This window comes from Camelina sativa, chromosome 12, assembly GCF_030686135.1.
Source record: "Camelina sativa cultivar CO46 ecotype springtype chromosome 12, ASM3068613v1".
In the NCBI taxonomy this organism is placed as follows: domain Eukaryota; kingdom Viridiplantae; phylum Streptophyta; class Magnoliopsida; order Brassicales; family Brassicaceae; genus Camelina; species Camelina sativa.
The window spans coordinates 37,979,502-37,998,414 of NC_141891.1; the positions used below are offsets into that span (position 1 = coordinate 37,979,502).

Genomic DNA, 18,913 nt, shown 5'->3' on the forward strand with positions numbered 1-18,913 from the left:
AGTTGGCTCTCTTTCTTCCTCACTTTCAGTCCTCTCAGGATATTCCTCAACTGAACCTCTCCTAGGACGCGACACCTGGCTCGACCGACTGCTCGACCCACCACTCGGTCGAGTGCTTGATCGAGTGGGTCGTCGAGTGGTCCTTCCAACTTCTCCTCTTGATTCAAGGCTAGCATCACGACGTTCCATGGAGTTTGCAGCGGTTTGTTGAGACTTCCTGGTGATTCTTGAAGACATTTTCAAACAGAACATTCAAATTCGAATTGGGAATCTTTGACCTGCTTTTTGCTGCCACTCGACCCCACACTCGACTGTACATGGTCGAGCTCCCTTGACCAATTTTGAAATTTCAAAATTTTTCTTCTTGTTCTTCCCTCCACTCGATCGTTCTAGCGATTTGAAGATCAAACGGGCCTTGGTTCTTCCCCAGCTCGGTCGAGTACCTCTCGTGGGCTGGTCGAGTGGGCTTGCGAGTCTCCCTCTCCAAGTCCAAATCTCTCCTTATCCAACTACATTTTCACTAAAAAGCCTGTCCAACAAAAACATAAAAGAAAACACATCAAAACTACTAAGAAATTAAAGCATATTTACAAAGGATACCTTAGGGACTTCCTCCCTAGTGAGCTTGTTTAAAGTCACTAAGCTTGACTTTGGTTTCCTTTTTAAACTTGGTCTAGATACCAAGGAGGTGATGAAATCCTCCCTAGAACCTCTTGGTCACTGTGAAGTTGATCTTTGATAACCTCACCCTTAGCACACAAACCATATTTCTTCTTGATTTTGAGCCTAGGTCTTGCTTTCCTTAAAGACCTCTTGTTCAGCTTCACTTGGAGATCCTCAACCATACTAGTCAACTCTTGGACTGACCTCTTAAGCTTTTCCACAGAATCCTCTTGAAGTGGGAGCTCAGCCTTTGGAGTTGCCTTATCACTTAAACCTCCTTGACCTCCTTTGTCCTTGATAGTAAACGGTTGATCATCAATGGTTGCCAAGTTGGTAGGGTTATGGATGTTGAACCTCATAACTATGTCCTCAGCAATGTTTAAGGTAACTAGACCTTCGTTGACATCAATTACTGCTCCTACAATAGCTAAAAATGGCCTTCCAAGGAGGATTGGATCTTCAGGTTCCTTGTCCATCTCCAACACTACAAAATCTGTATGAACCCTTGCCTTCCCTATCTTGACAGGGACATTCTCCAACTTACCAACTACCTCTCTATTTGTTCCATCAGCTAGGCATACATGGAGGTTTGTGAGTTTGAAATCTGTCCTCCCAAGCTTTTGTGCAATGGAGTAGGGCATGACACTAGTTGAGGCTCCCAAATCACAAAGACATTGGTTGTAGTGGAGGTGTGCATGGTAAGTAGAATGGACCTGGATCCTTAAGCTTGATTGGGATGATCACTCCTCCAAGGTTCTCAAGATCCTTCTCATCTTGATCATGAGCCTTCTTCTTTGACAAATCAAGCAAGAAATCTCTATAGAGAGGATATGGTTCATACTTTTCCAAGGCAGGTCCTCTCTCCTCTTCTTGGTAAGCAATAATGACCTCTTGTATAGCCAACACTTCTTCTTGTTTCTCAACCAAAGCTTCTTCCTTCAAAACCCTTTCCTCCTCTTGTTGCTTAGCCAACCTTTCTTTTTTCTCAATGATCTCCCTCAGTTCCTTAATCCTCTGTGCTTTGAAACGCCCTGGGAATGGTAGTGGAGGCTTGTATGCAGGAGGAATGTACTTAGCAGGTTTGACAGCTTCGGAGTCTCCAGCTCGATCGTCCACTCGAGCATGCACTCGGTCGAGTGGCTGTTCGAGTACTAGGTCGAGTGCAGCAGCGGACTCCAGTTGCTTTGCACAAACGTCACTTGGGGCTTCAGTAACTGATGAATTCCCCCAAACTTGGACTTCACTGTCCTTAGTGACTTCTTCCTCATGAACTTGAATGGCTTTTGCAGTGAACTCCCTTGGATTTTGAACAGCTTTTCCAGGGAGTTGGTTGGGTTTAGGAGCTGAAGTAGAGGCAAGGTTGCTTTCCATAAACTTCACTTTTGAATTGAGACCTTCAAACTTCATGTTCAGATCATTGTACTGTGAGGTGAGCCTTTGATTCAACTCAGCAAACTGTTTTACTTCCTCAATCTTTCCTTGTGTTTGTCCAATCAACAACTGCTGCATCATGGCTCTTAAGTCTTGTTCCTGGCCTTGGTTAGTCTGAAACCCTGGTGGGAGACACAACTGGGGCTGGAACACAGGTTGTTGTTGCTTGGGAATATAGGTTTGTGCTGTTGAGGTGGGTAGACTTGGTCTTGTGGGTTGGCTACATTGGTACTCCTATAAGAAAGATTGTTGTTCTTGAATCCTCCTTGGTTGTAACCTTTGAATCCACCCTGGTTTTGCATATAACAGAGCTCAGCAAACTCATGCTCCCCTTCTTGAACTAGAGCTGCTTCTTCACCAATGAAATGGATAGACGTGGATTGGCTTAGGAGTATCTTGTCAAGCTTCTCATTTACCATCTTCAAATCCCTCTTATACTTGTCTTCTAGATCAGGTGAGGGGCTCCTTATGGTCCTATCATAATCCTCATTATAATTTCCATCTGATTGAGCAAGATTCTCAACTAACTCCCAACCTTCTTCCACATTCTTGTTGAGGAAGTTGCCATTAGAAGCTGTATCAAGAAGCATTCTTATCTTGGGAAGTACCCCTCTATACAAGGTGCTAAGGAGTGACTCATTGCTTAAGCCATGGTGAAGACACTGAGTTTGGAATCCCTTAAACCTCTCCCAAGCTTCACAAAAGCTCTCATTGTTCCTTTGAGCAAACGCAGATATTTCATTCCTTAATCTTGCTGTCCTTGCATTGGAAAAGAACTTGGCCAAGAAAGGCTTTTTGCATGCATCCCAAGTGGTTATAGCTCCAGTAGGTAAGGTTTTCTCCCAAAGGTGAGCCTTTTCTCCTAGGGAAAATGGGAAGAGCCTCAGCTTATATCCATCTTCACTCACTCCATTGATTTTTTTGAGTCCACACAACCTGTCAAACTCATCCAAATGGTCAAGAGGGTCCTCCATAGGCAGTCCATGAAATTTGTTGGCCTGGAGCATGTTAATCAAGCCACTCTTTATCTCGTAATTGTTGTTTGCCACAGTTGGAGGTACAATCCCAGCTCTCTGGTAGTGTGTATTGGGGGCATCTCCAGCACCTATCTGTCTAGGTCTTTGAGCATGATCATTTGGTTTCTCCATGTTGACTAGATTTCCTTGTGCTTGCACTACCCTTCTTTTCTGCTTTCTCAAACTCTATTGTAGCCTATGTATGTTGTCAAGAGGCCTCTGGAGATTGTCTGTGCCCTTTTGACCGCGTGTGCATCAACAGGGAACTGGTGTCAAAATGAATCCGGCTTCTGACTCGATCAACTGCTCGAGCACTGTTCGGTCGTGTGGTGGTCGAGTGGAAGGTCGAGTTGGTACCTGAAAGTCAACTTCAACCCAGCAACAGAAAATTCAAGTGCAGCAAGTCCACAAGTGCATAAACGAACTTAATCTTAGATGAATATGTATCCTAAATGTCACAAAAACAAACTCAAACCAGCAACGGCGCCAAATTGAAACAAGGGTTTTATCTAGGTTCTACTTATGCAATGAATGTATGATGACATGCAAAAAAAGACATAAGCAGAGATGATTAGGTGGAAGAGGTTTCAATACTCTTATGCAGTTGTAGTATAAGAGATGTCAATCCATAAAGAGTGATTATGCAAGCAGTCAAGATGTGATCAATGCATTCAAGTTAAGCCAAATATCAAGTTGATTTGTTTCTAACAACCTAATGACAATATTGAAAAGCAATGAACTAAGGCAACTTAAGACAATACTAATGCTGAATTAAACTGTAGAACAAGTGTAATAAACAATACTAAGCAGAATTGACTAATAAGTAGAAGAAAACAAGAACAGAACAATGCATAAACAAGAAAGTAAACTGGAGCTTGACCTAGCACTCGGTCGAGTGCATGGTCGAGTGGGTGGTCGAGTTGACAAGCGAATGAACATAACCAAAACAGAGCATCAACAAAACAGAGCAGGACGAAAGTAAAGCAAAAGACTAACGATTAAACAGGGTTCCAACAGGTAAATCAATAGATAAGAAAGGTCCTAAGCTATGATTATCTAGAACTGGTCAACAAACCTCAATCAAACATGAGCTATCTCTAGACAATGATCTTCTAATACAAGTAAATCCAATCTCTTGGCAATAACAATCAAGCTAAGATACTCCCAATCTAGCTCTCACTAGCAAAGATCATATAAAAGCAGGCATTAAACAACAGATCATTATAGTCAAAAATCAACAAAACATCTAATCTCTTAGCATGCTTCATGATAATCTCTAGATCTAGCCTTATCTAACAACTTAGACATTGGTGTGATGCTAAGATGCTTAAGATCTAACCTTACCTTCTCATATATAAGATTAGCATAGAGAATATCTAGCCTAGAAGAGTTCTATAACAATCAAGCTTGACCAATCTAAACAACCACAACCATTATCCAGCCTAACCCATCCTTAAGATCTAAGCAAACTACTAAGAATCACAAAACATGATGAACAAAATCATAAACCCAAAAAATATTGAAACTTGCATTATTAGAAAGATGAAACAGAGATCTACAATATTGATGAAGAAATGAAACTCGAAATCTTAATATCTTGAAAGTTATGAAACCAACAAAATACAAGAATCTAGTTTTCTCTCTTAAACAAGTACAAGATCTAATATAAAAAGGTGCAAAAGGAATAAATCTAAAAAAGGTAAAAACTAGGTTTAGAGAATATCTAAAAAGCTGCACACTTTGGTGGCTGCAGGTACAAGGGCTTTATATAGGAGAGGAGGTGGAAGCCCTAAAAATACAAAAAGTCAAAGTAGTCAACGGCTCGGTCAACTCGACCAGTGCTCGGTCGAGTGGCTGGTCGAGCTGGCTTCCCTCGTGCATCCTCCACTCGGTCGAGTCCTCCTCAGCACACGGTCGAGTGTCTGGTCGAGTGTGCGGTCGAGTTGGACTCCGGACCTTGTTGTTTCAGCCTTAACTCTCTTGTTTCCTCCTCATGATTGCTTCACACCTTCTTAACATTGCTTCCATGCTCCTTAGGCCCCAAAATCACCTGTTTATGCATGAAAAGATGCAAATGCAATGCAACTAAACTCTAATGCATAATTAGTCCTAAAGCTACACAATAGTGGCCTAAATGGATAGCAAAAGATGCAAAAGATGTGAATAAACTAAAGGAAAACAAGGTAAAATATATGAACATCAATCGGTAATTTACCTACCCCTCGCTTCCAAGCTTTGTGTGATCATTTGACTCAAGAGTAGGATAATGGGGTCACTGGTAATTTACCTACCCCTCTAAACTGATCAAAATCATTTCATCTTTTATTGTCATCTTTTTTTTTAAGTACTGAAGGGAAGAGAGAGGGAAGACATACTTTGAAAAATTGCACTGTCTTGTATGGCCCGAAGAAGAAGTCTAGTCCACTGATTTCCAACCCCAAAGTAAGAGATTAAGTGCGGTTAAAATCCTGATAAAAGTTGAGACAACGTTAGTTTAACCAGATATCCTTTGAATAAGGGCTTTTAGGATTGTTGATACAGCTCATAGCTTTTCTAAACTTCAGTTCTGAGATCAAGCATAATCAAGATTCATAAGAGTGTTAGCCAAAGAACAGAAACCATAAGTTAGAGATCCTAATTCCAAAAAGAAAATTTTTTAAAAATTTGACTCAAAAATATGGTTTTGACTGACACAACTGAAACTAAGAAAGAAAAAGTGTTTAGTTAGTAACCAGCCTCCCCCAGACTTAAACAACACTGTCCCAAGTGTTATCAAGCCTGAGATTGACTAAGAAAGAAAAATCAAATTGAAAATGTAGTTAACAAGTGAACCAAATTCGTGTTACCAACTGTTAGCCTCTGTGTCGACCGATGCAAAGGTTGCATCGATCGATACAGAGCCAAATCGTGCGAAAATCCGACGTATCCTGGTAGCCGCATGTTAGTTGTGTTTCTCTCATAGATGTCAGCACTGTTAAGAGTCACTCAAACACAACATTAAACGCAACATGATAGATAATGGTTCATAATGCAATACAAGTTCAATGACAAACTGACTCAAGAAAACATAAAAATGACTCAAAGTGAAAAAGAATAAGGGTAAAAGAAACCGTAAACAGAAGTAGGATCAACCTTCAGAACTAGCATCACCATCAGCAACGTCACCATCGCTACCACTAGCTCCAGCAAGGGGAGGGGAGCGAGAACGGGATCTGTGCCTAGCGGGACGGAAGCAAGCAAATCGAGAAAGCGCGTTCCATAAAGTATGCATGGTGGATGTCTAGTACTCCTGGTAGTCTCCCTGGCTAATATTACGAGAAGGCTGTAGGGGCTCAGGAAAAGGAGGAAACTCAAACGCTGCAGTGCCAGATAAAGAACCAATCTCAAAACCCCCAGCAGGGTGATCAGCAGCAAAACCAGCAGGTGGCTCATCAGCAGCAGTAGTACACAGACGACGGGAAGGTGATGGATAACAAAATCAGTGGCAGGAGGAAGAAAACGCAACTGCTCTGCATCATCTCCAATAGTGGTGAGATCTGGTCGCGGCAATCTGATCAGATGAGAACCAGTAGAATCCTTAAATCGCCATAACATCTCCCTCTTCATCCAAGTGGAGTTCCTCATATGCTCCTCATCAATAACGCTTCTCTCAGAACAAACAGAGACAGAATCGGTAGCAATACGCAGTCTCTGAAAGATAGGAGTACGCAGACTCCCAACATGCTCTGTCTTCCCACGCCCAAAAGCCTTGACCTTTAGAGAGATCAAGTGGTCAGCAAACACTGCACCATAGTTAACCCTCTCAGGATCAACCCAGCTATCATCCTCAGCAATCAAATCATAAATCCCATATGCCATCATGTGCAACTCACTCACTCTCATCTTCCCAGACTCCATCTTACACAAAATAGTGTTGGCTATGGCTCTAAAAATGTACCTGATCAGTGGATGCCTCACATCAGTCATAGTAGATCTTCGGGAATCATAATCGCCAGTACCAAAGTAAGACAAAAGATGCAACACATCTACACACTCTCCTGGAAGTGAAACTCCCTCTGGCTCTCTACTAAAACCGTAAATGTCACAAAGATCAGGTAAAGATATCTCATACCGAACTCCTCTAATGAAGAAAGACAGCCTTCCCTCACTAGCTTTTGGAACCTGCTCGTTCTGGTACAGAAGGCGGACTGAAGCCATGAATTGCCGGACCAACTCCGGATATAAGTCATAATGGTACGTGCACATAGTCCCAAGTCCAATCTTCTCCAGAAGTCTCAGTACCTCATCATGAATTCCAAGCCTCTGCATAGTAACAGGATCTACAAACCGAGTTGGTAGAATCTCAACCTTTAGCCAACAATTGTAGAACAGAGTCTCATACTCTCCCCAAACATCAAGTAGCGGTCTGTTGATGTATTCAAGCTTCTTAACCTCTGCAAGTGCACTTCCAGGCCAATCATGTTGTGGCGGAATCCGTAAACTTTCTCTTCTTGGCCATGGAGCATGACATGTAGCTTGAAATGGTGCATCAGGAGCTAGAAGTGGTTAGATTGCTCTCAGTGGCGCTGGAGGAGGAACCGCCGGCGACAAAAAGTTGTTCCGGCGAGTCTGAGCGGCGACGGAAATGGAAGGGCGAGCTCTCTTCGTTCGTGGGCCGGACGACATTGCTCCAAATCGATGAGCAGATGTGGGGATCAAGTAGAGGAACAAAAACCCAGCAGATAGAGCCTTGAATCGTCGAATTTGGTGAAGAAATGAAGGAGATATGATCGATTTAGTGTTTGCTCTCTCGGGTTCGTTTTTAGACGAAAGTGGCGAAGAAGACGAAGTGAAAAATCTTATGTCGCGATTGTAGGTTTAGTGGCATCGATCGATGCTGATATTGCATCGGTCCATGCAACTATTGGGTGGATGCAACTGTTGGGTCGATGCAACTGGGCTAAGTCCGGCCCACCAACAATCCGATTCTCTCAAACCCAAAACCCACTAATCCTCCGATCCATTAACACCATCGAGCTTGGCATCGACCGATGCACCAGTTTTGTCGATCGATGCAGAGCCACTTCCGTTTTATTTTCACGATTTCTTCATCACTTAAACTCAAAACTAAAAATTAATATGTTTGTAAATCCTATAAATAAAATTAAAAATAAAAATAATTAAATCCTACCAGTGGGTTGCCTCCCACTCAACGCTTGTTTTAAGTCATTAGCTTGACTTGGCAGCGGATTAGGCAGAAGGTGCATCATCCAAACGCACAATGTGTCTGTCTGGTATCTTGGCTTCAGCCCAATAGTGTTTCACCCTCTGTCTATTGACAGTAAACTTTCCTCCCTTGGAGTTAAGCAGCACAATAGCTCCATAGGGGCGGACTTCTTGGATAGTGAATGGTCTGGACCAGCGAGAACGAAGCTTTCTAGGAAACAGCTTCAAGCGAGAGTTGTACAGAAGTACCTGATCATTGGGCTCAAAATTTCTGGAAATGATTTTCTTATCATGATAAGCCTTGGTTCTCTCCTTGTACAGCTTAGAGTTCTCAAATGCATGATGTCTAAACTCATCTAACTCATTCAGCTGAACCAACCTTCTCTCTGAAGCTGTCTTGACATCAAAATTCAGCAATTTAACAGTCCAGGCTGCCTTGTGCTCTAACTCCACTGGAAGATGACATGCTTTCCCATCAAGCAGATGAAAAGGAGTAGTGCCAAGTGGTGTCTTATATGCAGTTCTGTAGGCCCAAAGTGCATCATCAAGCTTCATAGCCCAATCCTTCCTTGTAACACCCACAGTTTTCTCCAGAATCTCCTTAATCTGCCTGTTCGAAACCTCAACTTGTCCACTAGTCTGAGGATGATAAGGACTAGCTACTCTATGTTGAATCCCATACTTCTTCAATAACTTATCAAACACTTTATTGATAAAGTGCTTACCTCCATCACTGATGACAATCCGAGGCACTCCAAACCTTGGAAATATGATGGTCTTAAACAGCTTAAGAACCACAGCAGAATCATTCTTGGGACTTGCAATAGCTTCCACCCACTTGGAGACATAGTCAACAGCTATAAGGATGTAGTTGTTCTTGTAAGAAGAAGGGAATGGTCCCATGAAATCAATACCCCAACAATCAAAAACTTCAACCTCAAGGATGAAATTTTGTGGCATCTCAGGTCTCTTACTAATCTGTCCTCTTCTCTGACAAGCATCACATCTAGACACAAACTGATGAGCATCCTTAAATATTTTTGGCCACCAAAACCCTGCTTGAAGAACTTTGGAAACTGTCTTGAAGGTAGCAAAGACAGTTTCCAAAGTTCTTCAAGCAGGGTTTTGGACGAAAGTGGCGAAGAAGACGAAGTGAAAAATCTTATGTCGCGATTGTAGGTTTAGTGGCATCGATCGATGCTGATATTGCATCGGTCGATGCAACTGTTGGGTCGATGCAACTGTTGGGTCGATGCAACTGGGCTAAGTCCGGCCCACCAACAATCCGATTCTCTCAAACCCAAAACCCACTAATCCTCCGATCCATTAACACCATCGAGTTTTGCATCGACCGATGCAGTAGTTTTGTCGATCGATGCAGAGCCACTTCCGTTTTATTTTCACAATTTCTGCATCACTTAAACTCAAAACTAAAAATTAATATGTTAGTAAATCCTATAAATAAAATTAAAAGTAAAAATAATTAAATCCTACCAGTGGGTTGCCTCCCACTCAGCGCTTGTTTTAAGTCATTAGCTTGACTTGGCAGCGGATTAGGCAGAAGGTGCATCATCCAAACGCACAATGTGTCCGTCTGGTATCTTGGCTTCAGCCCAATAGTATTTCACCCTCTGTCCATTGACAAAAAACTTTTCTCCCTTGGAGTTAAGCAGCACAATAGCTCCAAAGGGGCGGACTTCTTGGATAGTGAATGGTCCGGACCAGCGAGAACGAAGCTTTCCAGGAAACAGCTTCAAGCGAGAGTTGTACTGAAGTACCTGATCATTGGGCTCAAAATTTCTGGAAATGATCTTCTTATCATGATAAGCCTTGGTTCTCTCCTTGTACAGCTTAGAGTTCTCAAATGCATGATGTCTAAACTCATCTAACTCATTCAGCTGAACCAACCTTCTCTCTGAAGCTGTCTTGACATCAAAATTCAGCAATTTAACAGCCCAGGCTGCCTTGTGCTCTAACTCCACTGGAAGATGACATGCTTTCCCATAAAGCAGATGAAAAGGAGTAGTGCCAAGTGGTGTCTTATATGCAGTTCTGTAGGCCCAAAGTGCATCATCAAGCTTCATAGCCCAATCCTTCCTTGTAACACCCACAGTTTTCTCCAGAATCTCCTTAATCTGCCTATTGGAAACCTCAACTTGTCCACTAGTCTGAGGATGATAAGGACTAGCTACTCTATGTTGAACCCCATACTTCTTCAACAACTTATCAAACACTTTATTGATAAAGTGCTTTCCTCCATCACTGATGACAATCCGAGGCACTCCAAACCTTGGAAATATGATGGTCTTAAACAGCTTAAGAACCACAGCAGAATCATTCTTGGGACTTGCAATAGCTTCCACCCACTTGGAGACATAGTCAACAGCTACAAGGATGTAGTTGTTCTTGTAAGAAGAAGGGAATTGTCCCATGAAATCAATGCCCCAACAATCAAAAACTTCAACCTCAAGGATGAAATTTTGTGGTATCTCATGTCTCTTACTAATCTGTCCTCTTCTCTGACAAGCATCACATCTAGACACAAACTGATGAGCATCCTTAAACATTTTTGGCCACCAAAACCCTGCTTGAAGTACTTTGGAAACTGTCTTCAAGGTAGCAAAGTGACCAGCATAATCTGATCCATGGCAATGAAATAACACATCAGGAACCTCAATCGCAGCCAGACATCTCCCGTAAACTCCATCTGAACAATGCTTATACAAGTATGGTTCATCCCAATAGTATCTCGTAAGCTCTCTCAAGAACTTCTTCTTAGCATATCCTGTAAACTTGTCTGGTTCCACCTCTGCAGCAAGGTAATTCGCGATATCAGCATACCACGGTTGATCAGTAGAAGTCACAGCAGCCACATTGTCATCAAACTCGTAACCCAATGATTCCTGAGGGTTGCGTCGATCGATGCTTAGTGATGCGTTGGTCGATGCATTCGCCAAATTCTGTTCGTATCGAGATGTTGCATCGATCGATGCACCAGCTGTGTCGATCGATGCACTGCCGAGAGTCTGCAAATCTTCACGAGACAAAGTGGCTTGAGAACCAATATCAACAAAGTATACATTCTCTTCTCGCAGTGAATCATGAATTGGAACATCATCTTCTATCTTAATCCTGGATAAATGATCAGCAGTAGTATGGATGGTTAGCTAACCTCTCAAGCATCTGGTCAATGAAGGGCAGTGGGAAGTGATCTTTCCTTGTTGCAGCATTATGCTTTCTGTAATCAATACACATCCGGTGTCCAGTGATCGTCCGCGTCGGAATCAGCTCATTCTTGTCATTTTTCACCACTGTAACTCCACCCTTCTTAGGAACAACATGAACTGGACTAACCCATTTATTGTCAGAAATTGGGTAGATAATCCCGGCATTCAGCAATTTCATGATCTCCTTCTTGACAACATCTTGCAGATTCGGATTTAGCCTCCTCTGATGCTCAATAGATGTCTTAGCTCCTTCCTCAAGATGAATCCTATGCATGCACAAGTCTGGAGAGATTCCTGCAATATCATCAAGAGAATAGCCAAGAGCCTTGCAAAACTTGTGTAGCTTGCTTAGCAATAAAGTGAGCTCTGCATTGTTTAAGGAAGCATTAACAATAACAGGATAAGAAGAGTTCTCACCTAGAAATGCATACCTTAACCCTGCAGGAAGTGGCTTGAGATCCAGTTTAGGAGCTTTCTCAAGGCTCCAATCTGACAGTTTCTCAGCTTGTGAAGAAGTACCAACCAATTCCTCTTGTTCAACCAACTTATTCACTTGTTCATTAGCATCTAGTAGCTTGACATACCCAGCAGCAATGTCATCCAAATGCTTAGCTTCTTCAGTAGAAGCAACTAATGCTCTCTCAAGAGGATCTTCAGGATGCAGCTCTCTGAAAATTTCTTCAGCAAGATTAGACAGTGTATCCACATAGAATGTTTGACCATCTATTGTTGGCCTCTTGACCAGCTTATCCATGTCAAAACGCATTTACAAATCTCCAACATTAAGGCCAATTTGTCCTCTCTTGACATCAATAATAGCACCAGCAGTGGCTAAGAATGATCTTCCCAAGATTAAAGGATCCTTAGGCTTTTCTTCATACTTCAAGACCACAAAATCAGTAGGTATCAAACAATCACCAATCTTAATTGGAACATCCTCAAGGATACCATCAGGAATGCGGAATGAACGGTTAGCTAGGATAAGAGTGATCTTGGTGGGTTGGAAATCTGTCATCCCAAGGCTGAGTGCTACTGATCTAGGCATTAAGTTGACACTGGAACCAAGATCACACAAAGATCTAGCAAACCTCTCATTGAAGATTTTACAATCAAGAACAAAACTACCTGGATCAGGAAGTTTTTCTGGGATCTTGTTCTGAATGATGGCACTGGCTTGGGCTGAAATCATCATCACTCCTTGCTCAGCATTCAAATCCTTGGTTACCATTCTCTTGACATATCTCCTAAGCATTGGAGAAGTCTTGACTGCATCAACCAATGGCAACTCAATAACAAGTTTCACTACAAGAAAACAGTCGATTAGCGACTACATTTGTAGTCGCCAAAACTAACGACCAGATAGTGACCACTTTGCGACTATGTTGTGACTACAGTAATTTAGTCGCCAAACAGTCACTACTTTACCGACCACATTAGATAGTCGTAATATAGTCGTCAATTTAGCGACTATTCCTACGACTCATTCGGCGAGTCGTTAAATAATCACCCCGTAGTCGCCAAATAGTCATAAAAGACAGTTAAAAAACGTGTTTTTCTGTGGGGGGCAACTGATATTGAGTAGTCGCCTATTAGTGGCATAGGTGTAGTCTTTAAAAACAAATTGCATCCATTTGTCATCTCATTCCAACACAATCGTCTTTCCTTCCCCAAAAAAAAAAATGTAGATCAAAAAAAAAATTTGACTTTATAAAAACTTTTATTTTCTCCAAAAAAAAAATATATATAGTTCTTAAAAAAACACAATATATATATATATATATATATATATATATATATATATATATATAATGGCGGAAAATTTTTCATTAGAATTCGAATTAGTGGGATTGGACCAATTCTCGCTTGGAAGTAGCCAAGATACAGTTCAGAATAATGGCGGTAAGTTTTTCTGTCCATGTAGTGTTTTCAAGAACAATAGATGTCTCTCGGGTAGAAGAGTTATGATGCATCCGTTCAATGCATTTAAATGATCGTTAAGTAGCTGTCATACGAAAGAACATGTCGGCAATATAGAAGGGAAAGTAGAAGAAGAAAACAAACATATGTTTTAAGAAGCCTATCATTTTCTTACTTTTATTCACAAACAATATTTGCATAGGATTTGGACTTATGAATATGCTCTATTTAAAGCATCTATATAGGTTATATATAGAATCTTTTCCTTATTTCTTTTTTTGTTTCAATATTCATTAAGGATTAATAAGTACTAAAATAATTTATGTGAATATTTATTATTATAATTAAGATAGAAATTATAATAATAAAATTAATTTATTGTTTTTAAAAAAAATTATAATTACAAATTCTTTTAATTATTATTAAAATTAAGATAGAAATTATATATAGAATAATATATTATAAACTCTAATCTTAAACTTATAAATTAATTCTTAATCTTAGAAATTATTGATTTAGAAATTATTGAACTTAGAAATTATTGAATTTAGTTATTTCTTAATTTTAAACTTATAAATTAATTCTTAATCTTATTAATTATAAATTATAATTCTTTTTGTTTAAGATCATTGCATTAATTTAGGCCCAAATCTAGGTTAATTACCCAATTTAGGCCCAAATCCATTAACATTCTCTTAAACAAAAAACCCTAATCTTCTTCTTATCTCTTCTCATTCGAGACAAACCTAAAGCCGCAATCGACACTCTCTCTTCTCAATCTCTCTTCTCAATCGTCTTCCTCTTCTCAATCTCTCTTCTCAATCGACACTGTCTCTTCTCAATCTCTCTTCTCAGTCACTCATCTCAATCATCACACCATGCCTGCTCGAGGAAGAAAGAGAAAACTTGATCGTAATCTTTCTCAGATTCCCGGAGGGTCAAGACTACGACATACTAATCTACCCAGTCAGTACGACTTCACGCCGGCAGTCCAAGCTCCTCGTACGCAGCAGACACCTGAAGAAGTCCCCATTTTGCCACAACATTCAACGGAATCCCAGATCCGGGACTATCCTCCGCCTCAACAACTATTTCAGGGCTCCGTTACTCGCCAACCTCCACCTCAAGTACGCCGGTCTCCTTCAGTAGAAGTTAACTACAATCCAGCGACTCATGCAACTCTTCAAGATGACTCTCCGCCTTCTCCAGCTCAACGCTCTCAGGCTCGTAGTCATCAGACTCGTAGTCATCCATCGCATCCATCGTCCCAAGGCAACAACTTCGAAGAAGAAACTTCTATGGTGTTGCCGGAGCTCCAGGAGGACGTGGTTCGGGCTCTAAATGCCCTGCTTGTGGTGCCAGGTCGGGATAAGTTCACCACGGTCCTCTCTCCCACACCCTTACCGAACACCCAATGGTATGATTTTTCTCTCTTATCATGTATTTGTAATGGTGTTTTGTGAATGTTAGAAGAGAAATCTGTAGGTCAATGTTTATTTCGTTTTGTTTATTGTGTCTTTAGGATTGTGATTATGATTGTGTCTTTAGGATTGTGTCTTTAGATTCATGTTTATTTCGTTTATTATGATTTCGTTTGGTTTATTGTGTCTTTAGGATTGTGTCTTTAGATTCATGTTTATTTCGTTTGGTTTATGTTTATTTCGTTTGGTTTATTGTGTCTTTAGGATTGTGATTATGATGACGAGAGTAAGTTTATTATGATTTCGTTTGGTTTATTGTGTCTTTAGGATTGTGTCTTTAGATTCATGTTTGTGTATTCATTGCTTGTGTATTATGATATATTGCTTGTGTATTGAGATTCATGTTTATGTTTACTAATTGAAGTATAGATTGTGTTCATGCATCAAACCGTAGAAACTTTTTTGTGAATGCGCGTATGCGTATTGTTTCTTTTGACTCATTAACTGATGCCTCTTGTATTGTTTCTTTTGGAGGTTTACTCATGACAAAGGGTCAAAACTTGTTCGGAAGATTACTAAAATTCTTCTAAACAAATTCGAAGGTCCCTTCTACAGCTGGACATGTGTGCCGCAGGACAAACAAGAGAGATACTTCATTGAGTTCGCGGTAAGGATTTATGTCACATAGCTTTACATGTCTTCTTTTCACTCACAATAAGGCTTATGTCACATAGCTTTACATGTCTTCTTTTCACTAACAATAGCTCCTTTTTTTCTAGAAAACCCACACCTGGGATCCTTTGATAACCGGAACTGTTCAAGCTTATTTTGAGAAAATCTGTCAAAAGCGGATCAAAGACATGGTTAGCAATGTGAGGACTAGTCGAGTTCAACCAAACTGGATTGGAGACACTCTCTGGAGCACGATGGAGGATTACTGGGACACTGAAGAAGCACAACAAAAGAGTAAAACCTACTCTGATGCCCGTATGTCTGACCGTAACGGCCTAGGTCCTCATGTCCACCTCTCAGGGCCAAAGTCTTATCGACAGCTTCAAGATGAAATGGTTAAGTAGCTGTTATTTTGCCACTTTCAATTCTTACTTAACTGTTATTTTTTTAAGTTAATCTCTTATAACATTGCAGGTTGAGGAATTGGGAAGAGAAGTCCGACTTGGTGAAATTTTCATCAAGGCACATACAAAGCCTGATGGTACATATGTTGATCGGAAGGCAGAAAAGATTGCAGGGACATATGAGAAGACTGTTCAAGAGAGGTTGTCTCAGCTCGAGGCAGAGTCTTTTGCTGTGTCAGATGGAGAATCACGGCCACGGGACCTCACAACAGAAGAATATACAGAAATTTTCCTGGAGGTAACTTTTTAAAAAAACCAATACACATTTATAGTCTTGGAGTTTAATTTGTCATCCTCTAACCTCCACTTTTCTCTTATTTTCAAGTCCACTGAGAAGGATTCAAGAGGAACACCTTATGGAGTTGGAAGCCTCAAGGACTGCCTTGTCAATGGAACGCATAAGCAAGCATGTGGCTCATCTACCTTTGTGGCTCTCGAAGAACAGTTGAAGAAAGCTCAATGCATGATAGAAGAACAGGCTGCTCAACTGGAGCGGCTTGCTGCGCATGATGAAGAACAGGCTGCTCAACTGCAGTGGCGTGATGCAGAACCTGCTGCGCAATCCAAAGTTATTGCTGCCCAGAACGGCAAGATTGACCAATTCTCCATCGTGGAAGATTTTCTGAGGGAATGTGATCCGCGGTTTCAGAAGTTTGTTGCAAGCCATTCAGCTAAAGAGACAACTCCAACTCCATCAACATCTGCTTAAGGTACTCTTCACTTCTAGCTCATCTTATACAATCATCTGGATAACAACTAATTTGTTATAGGTTTCAAATGGGATCATTTCTTTTTCTTTGTACCTTCATTTTTTCAACTTGACAGAACCTTAAGGTATTGTGTTATAACATGGATCAATTCCAGATTTGAGAAGGATACAAGCAGACGAAGCCTAACTTGGGAAACGATTGGAAGAAGCCTTTCTTGTTGTTTTCTTGATCAATGTTTTTTCTTTTTGTTATCTTTTGAACTTGGGGTTGTAATGAATATGATGTTTCTTTCTTTTTGTTATCTTTTGAACTTGGGTTGTAATGAATATGATGATACTTAAGATGTGTTTTGTTTATGTAATATTAATTGTAGTTATTTTTATAATTGTTCAAATATAAGAATTAGATGTAAATCCAATTAAAGAGAATTTGTAAAACAAATTTCAAATATAAAATTTAAGATAAATCAAAATAAATATTTATAATATAAATATTTATAAATATTTATAATATAAATATTTATAAATATTTATAATATAAATATTTATAAATATTTATATATAATATTATTTAAACACATAATCAAAAATTAGTCGTAAAGTAGTCACTACATTTAGTGACTAATTGACGACTACATTTACGACTATACAAATAGTCTTAATGTAGTCGTAAACTAGTCACTAACTTAGTGACTACATTACGACTAATTTACGACTACAAAAAAATTGTCGTAATGTAGTCGCCATTTGGCGACTAAAATTACGACTATATATTTTAGCGACTACTGGTTTTAGTCGCTGTTTAGTCGTAACACACCTTTTAGCGACTAAATAATGACTAATAGTGTAGTCGCTATTGGCTTGTTTTCTTGTAGTGTTTATCCATCATAGCCTTGCACTTAGTATCATCAATCTCCTGCTTAGACTTCCTTGGGTTCTTGGGAAAAAGAACCTTAGGATTGTACACTCTCTCAGCAACAGGAATCGGAGCTTTCGTAACCTCCTTCTCGGTCTCGACGTTGCATCGTTCGATGCTGGTATTGCATCGGTCGATGCAATCTCGCAAAGTCAACTCTTCTACGACCACTTAGGGTTGCGTCGATCGATGCTTAGCAGCTGCATCGGTCGATGTTGGTTCCGGATTGTCAAACTCATCATCCTCATCGATCAAATCCTGCAGCTCTTGGGATCTCAGCTTCTGCTCAGCTTCAGACTGTAACTGCTTACCACTCCTTAAGGTCACAACATTACAGAAGTGCTTAGGGTTGGATTCAGTTCTTGATGGCAAGTATCGTTCTTGTCTCTTCACAGCTCTAGCAGTTTGTGCAACTTGGCTCTCCAGCTTCTTAACTTGAACATTCAACGAATCAAACTTGCCAGTAAGCTCAGTGTAGACATTGTCAATCTTCCCATTGAATGTTACTGTCAACTGCTCTTGTCCTTGAAGAATCTGCTCAAGCATTACTTCCATCATACTCTCAGTTGTCTTAGGAGGAGGAGATTGGTAAGAGGAGTTGCCATAGGTCCTGGTGTAACCACTGCTCTGTTGCTGCTTCTGATAGTCTGGCTTAGGAATGTAGCCTGTAGAATTAGACTGATAGTTATTGCGCTGGTTGTTTCCACTAAAAGATCTATTGGCTTGCTGATTTCCAAACTTTTGGCCTTGATTACCATAGACAAAGTTGACATCTTCTTATATATTTTGCTGCTCTGGCTCAAAGATCTCAACATCTTCTGCAAAATGGACTGACTTCTTTCCAACAAGAAGGTTATGCACTCTGTATCCAACTTGGCATTCACTGTAGCAAACTGATTTGAATCATACCCTTCATGTGCCCTTCTCCGCTCTAAGTCTGCGTTCTTCGTACTGTTGCTGGATGCTAGCCTTTCTATCAACTGTTCTGCCTCATCTGGGTGCCTTGTCTTGAAGTTCCCATCACTAGCAGCATCCAAAGCCATTTGATACCTCCAGTAAATGCCGCTAAAGAAGATACTGATCAATTGCACCTCTGAAAACCCATGATGCGGACAGTCTCTCTGATACGCCTTGAATCTTACCCAAGCAGCTTTGTAAGATTCAGCAGGTCCTTGTCTAAAGGTAGAGAGTTTGATCCTCAGCTCATCAGACATCGCATCATCGTAGAAGTAGTTCAAGAATGCCACCTTGATGTCATGCCAGGTTGTCAGA

General features: G+C 40.6%; 4 protein-coding genes and 2 non-coding genes across 6 annotated transcripts; 3 read left to right on the forward strand and 3 right to left on the reverse strand.

Annotated features, from left to right (window-relative positions):
* Positions 1–2,739: 2,739 nt before the first annotated feature.
* LOC147933281 (small nucleolar RNA R71) lies at positions 2,740–2,846 on the forward strand. Its single transcript, XR_015576853.1, has one exon. It is a non-coding gene; the product is annotated as a small nucleolar RNA R71 (small nucleolar RNA).
* A 1,827-nt stretch (positions 2,847–4,673) lies between these two features.
* Positions 4,674–7,787, reverse strand: LOC147933282 (uncharacterized). Its single transcript, XM_087478190.1, has 2 exons — positions 6,243–7,787; positions 4,674–5,578 (listed from the first exon to the last, which is right to left on the reverse strand). The coding sequence occupies exons 1-2, from the start codon at positions 7,416–7,418 to the stop codon at positions 5,561–5,563; spliced, it is 1,194 nt and encodes a 397-aa protein (XP_087334316.1). The 5' UTR covers positions 7,419–7,787; the 3' UTR covers positions 4,674–5,560.
* Positions 7,788–9,457: 1,670 nt separating this feature from the next.
* On the reverse strand, positions 9,458–12,308 carry LOC109128006 (uncharacterized). The gene is made up of 2 exons (XM_087477377.1): positions 11,488–12,308; positions 9,458–11,447 (listed from the first exon to the last, which is right to left on the reverse strand). The coding sequence occupies exons 1-2, from the start codon at positions 12,306–12,308 to the stop codon at positions 9,869–9,871; spliced, it is 2,400 nt and encodes a 799-aa protein (XP_087333503.1). The 3' UTR covers positions 9,458–9,868.
* LOC147933283 (uncharacterized) lies at positions 12,309–12,770 on the reverse strand. Its single transcript, XM_087477378.1, has 2 exons — positions 12,477–12,770; positions 12,309–12,422 (listed from the first exon to the last, which is right to left on the reverse strand). The coding sequence occupies exons 1-2, from the start codon at positions 12,768–12,770 to the stop codon at positions 12,309–12,311; spliced, it is 408 nt and encodes a 135-aa protein (XP_087333504.1).
* Positions 12,771–15,412: 2,642 nt separating this feature from the next.
* LOC109128112 (uncharacterized) lies at positions 15,413–17,067 on the forward strand. Its single transcript, XM_087479773.1, has 5 exons — positions 15,413–15,547; positions 15,660–15,947; positions 16,027–16,254; positions 16,342–16,726; positions 16,881–17,067. Exons 2-4 carry the CDS (start codon positions 15,741–15,743, stop codon positions 16,723–16,725), a joined length of 819 nt encoding a protein of 272 aa, XP_087335899.1. The 5' UTR covers positions 15,413–15,547; positions 15,660–15,740; the 3' UTR covers position 16,726; positions 16,881–17,067.
* Positions 17,068–18,739: 1,672 nt separating this feature from the next.
* LOC147933284 (small nucleolar RNA R71) lies at positions 18,740–18,846 on the forward strand. The gene has a single exon (XR_015576924.1). It is a non-coding gene; the product is annotated as a small nucleolar RNA R71 (small nucleolar RNA).
* Positions 18,847–18,913: the final 67 nt, after the last annotated feature.